Source organism: Sapajus apella, unplaced genomic scaffold (genome assembly GCF_009761245.1).
Source record: "Sapajus apella isolate SASKATOON/1434 unplaced genomic scaffold, GSC_monkey_1.0 scaffold44, whole genome shotgun sequence".
Lineage (NCBI taxonomy): Eukaryota > Metazoa > Chordata > Mammalia > Primates > Cebidae > Sapajus > Sapajus apella.
The window spans coordinates 12337954-12341324 of record NW_022436984.1 but is presented as its reverse complement, the minus strand read 5'-3'; the positions used below and the strand labels follow the sequence as shown (position 1 = coordinate 12341324).

Sequence of the window (3371 nt, the reverse complement as noted above, 5' to 3'; positions counted from 1 at the left end):
GCTGATGGAGGCAAATGCTCCTTAAAAAAAAAAAAAAAAAAAAAAAAGATGTCTGGGCTTAGTGGCTTGTGTCTGTTGTGTCAGCTACTTGGGAAGCTGAGGCAGGTGGATCACGTGAGCCCAAGATGTTGAGGCCAGCTTGGGCAACAAAGGGAAACTCCACCTCAAAAAAAAAATAAATGGATAAAAATAAATTAAAAATTAAAAACATTGATGATGTAAATAGCAAAGTTTCTGTTATATTGCTAAGAAAAATTCAAGAGCTATATAAATAAAGAAATATACCATGTTCTTCAAATGGAAGACTCAATACTGTCAAGATGTCAATTATCTGATAATTGGAATTTTTAAAAAGAGAGTCTAAAATTAGATACCCATGTAAGACCACTTGATTTGCTGCATGCGACAATGGAAAACAAAAGGTATTTTCAGTTAATGGTGCTGAAACAACTGGATACTATCTGGAAAAAAAAAAATGAACCTGGGCCCCTTTCTCACACTGTACATCAAAATTCATTCAAGATAAGTCATAGACCTAAATGTGAAAACTAAAACTATAAAGATTTTAGAAGAAAGCATATGAGAATATCTTCAGAACTGTGAGATAGCAAAGATTTCGTAGAAAGAAAAGGAAGTCATGAGCTATTTTAAGAGTTTAAAATTGGTAGCTGGGTGCAGTGGTGCACACCTGTGGTCCCAGCTACTTGGGAGGTTCAGGAGGGAGAATCACTTGAGCCCAGGAGATCAAGGCTGAAGTGAGCTGTGATCACGCCACTGCACTCCAGCCTGGGCAACAGAGCAAGACCCTACCTTAAAAAAAAAGTTGGTCAATGGACTAACTTAGGCACTTTATAAAAGAAGATATACGAATAGCCAAGCATATAAAAACATACTTAAAATCAATAATCCCCAGGGAAGTGCAAATTAAAACTACCGTATGACACCAGTACACATCCCTGAGAATGGCTAACATTGAAAGGACTAACCATCCTTCCCAAGTATGGGAAAGTATGTGAAACAACAGGGCTCTCATACATTGCTAGCGGGAGTATTATCCAACTGCTTTAGAAAACTGCTTGACATTTTCTCTTAAAGTTAAACATAACCATAACATACAACCCAAAGATTTCACTCCTAGGTATACACCCAAGAGAAATGAGGGCATATATCCCCTCAAAAAAAAAAATTGTACAAGAATATTCATAGCAAGCCAGGCATGGTGGCTCACGCCTGTAATCCCAGCACTTTGGGAGGCCAAGACAGGCAAATCACTTGAAATCAGGAGTTTGAGACTAGCCTGGCCAACACGGTGAAACCCCGTCTCTACTAAAAACACAAAAATTAGCCAGATGTGGTGGTGCACACCTGTAATCCCAGCTACTCAGGAAGCTGAAGTAGGAGAATCCCTTGAGCCTAGGAGGTGGTGGTTGCAGTGAGCCGAGATTGCACCACTATACTCCAGCCTCAGCGACAGAGCAAGACTGTCTCAAAAGAAAAAAATATATATATATTCATAGTGTCTTAGTCATAATAGCCCAAAACTGGAAGCAATATAAATGTCCAGCAACAGGAGAATGGATTTTAAAATTGTAATAAATTTATTCAATGTGATTAGTAAAAAGGAATGAACTACCAAATGAATTGTGTACAAAAATATACATAAATCTTTTTAAAAAACATTATGTTGGGAGAAAGAGGCCAGACACAAAAGAGTACACACTATTGTTCCATTCATATGAAGTTTAAGAACAGACAAAACTAATTTGTGGTATTAGAAGTCACAATAGTGATTTTCTGTGTGGATATTGACTGGAAAAGTTCATGAAAGAACTTTCTAGGGTTCTTTCATGCACAGAAATATTGTATATCTTGATCTGGGTGCTGATCACAGGGGATATACACATGTAAAATGTCTATCAGCTTAACTGTAAGCTTTGTGAATTTTACTCTATGTAAATTAACCCGCAATAAAATATTAGTAAAAAAAAAGTAGTGTAAAATTTTTTTTTTTTTTTTTTTGAGCTAGGGTCTTGTTCTGTTGCCTAGACTGGGGAGTGCAAAGGCACTATCATAGCTCAATGCAGCTTCTACCTCCTGAGCTCAAGTGATCTTCCTACCTTGGACTCCCATGTAGCTGGGACCATAGGCACATGCCATGAACCCAGGTAATTTGGTTTTTTATTTTTTGTAGAGACAGGGTCTCACTATGTTGCCCAGGCTGGCTCCAACTCCGGGGTCCAATGGATCCTCCCAAAGTGCTGGGATTACAGGTGTACAGCCACCATGCCTGGCTAAAGAATTTTTTTAAAAACATAGAAGCAGATGAGGACTGTGTACCCAGCCTGCGCCTGCCATTCTTCCTCCCCTGTGCCCCCCGAAAGAAGTCATGGAAGCAAGTGCCAGAAAAAACTGTCAAAAGACTTTAAAGTTGTTGCCACTCTTTTTCATAACAAATCTTTTAATACTATTTGACTTTTCATGTATTTGATTTTAAAAATTCAAAATAATTTTTAAAAAATTACCTCCCCCGATATAGCCAGGAGGAGATGCCGTTGTCTGACACAGTAATTGTTCAGCAATGATTTATGATATGAAGGAAAGGAAGGAGGGAAAAAGGAGGGAGGACAGGCCCTGTTGCAGGTGTGATATTTTGGTGGTAGACTACTGATGAAGGGTCTGTTGATAGAAGATTCCACATCATTGGCTAAACAGTTCTGCCTTCTTCTCCACCAACCTCATGCCTCCCCCAACTCCCACCATAGCACTACATTACTAAGTGTCATGAACACTCAGAATCAAGGTGGTAGTCACTGGCCAAGTGCTGGTGAGTCCCTTTGCCTCTATAGGTTTTAGTTCACCTGAAAAGGAAACCAGGAACTAGGCGGCCTCATGGGTCCACTGAATCTAAACTGTAAGGATTCGCTCCTTAGGGTTCAAAGCTCTGGTACATCCTGTTCTTTAAACTATCAGCCTGCATTCCCCTTGGAACTTACCAGCTAAGGAGGTTTCACATAAAACGTTTTCCAAGGAGCTGTGTCTACCCTGGCTGGCCTCCTTGAGTTTATCCGGGTGGTCTTTGGTGACGTATTCTTCACCCCATTCTTTACCATCCTTAGGCTGCCTCCACATGCCAGATGGGAGATGGCCCTTGGGCTGGATCTCAGCCGAGAGGCAAGACTTGAGATTTTCTTCTGCTTCTGGAGTTGTTGGGTTCACTCCTGGTGTTGCAGGGGAAGACAGGGGGAGACAAACAAACCTGCTATCAAAATCTTTTTTTAAATTTTGTTTGTTACTTTTTTTTTTTTTTTTTTCTTGGAGACAAAGTTTCACATTTGTCGCCCAAGCTGGAGTGCAATGGCGTGATCTTGGCT

At 40.1% G+C, this 3371-nt stretch overlaps 1 protein-coding gene across 18 annotated transcripts in view; it reads right to left on the bottom strand.

The window, feature by feature from the left end:
- Window positions 1-3371, bottom strand: part of ARHGEF33 (Rho guanine nucleotide exchange factor 33) — a 134841-nt gene that overhangs the window by 85983 nt on the left and 45487 nt on the right. For all 18 annotated transcript variants that reach the window (XM_032239377.1, XM_032239386.1, XM_032239384.1 and 15 more), the window contains one exon: window positions 2994-3218. In XM_032239377.1, coding sequence (XP_032095268.1) covers window positions 2994-3218 — 225 coding nt within the window. The remainder of the gene's footprint in view (window positions 1-2993; window positions 3219-3371) is intronic.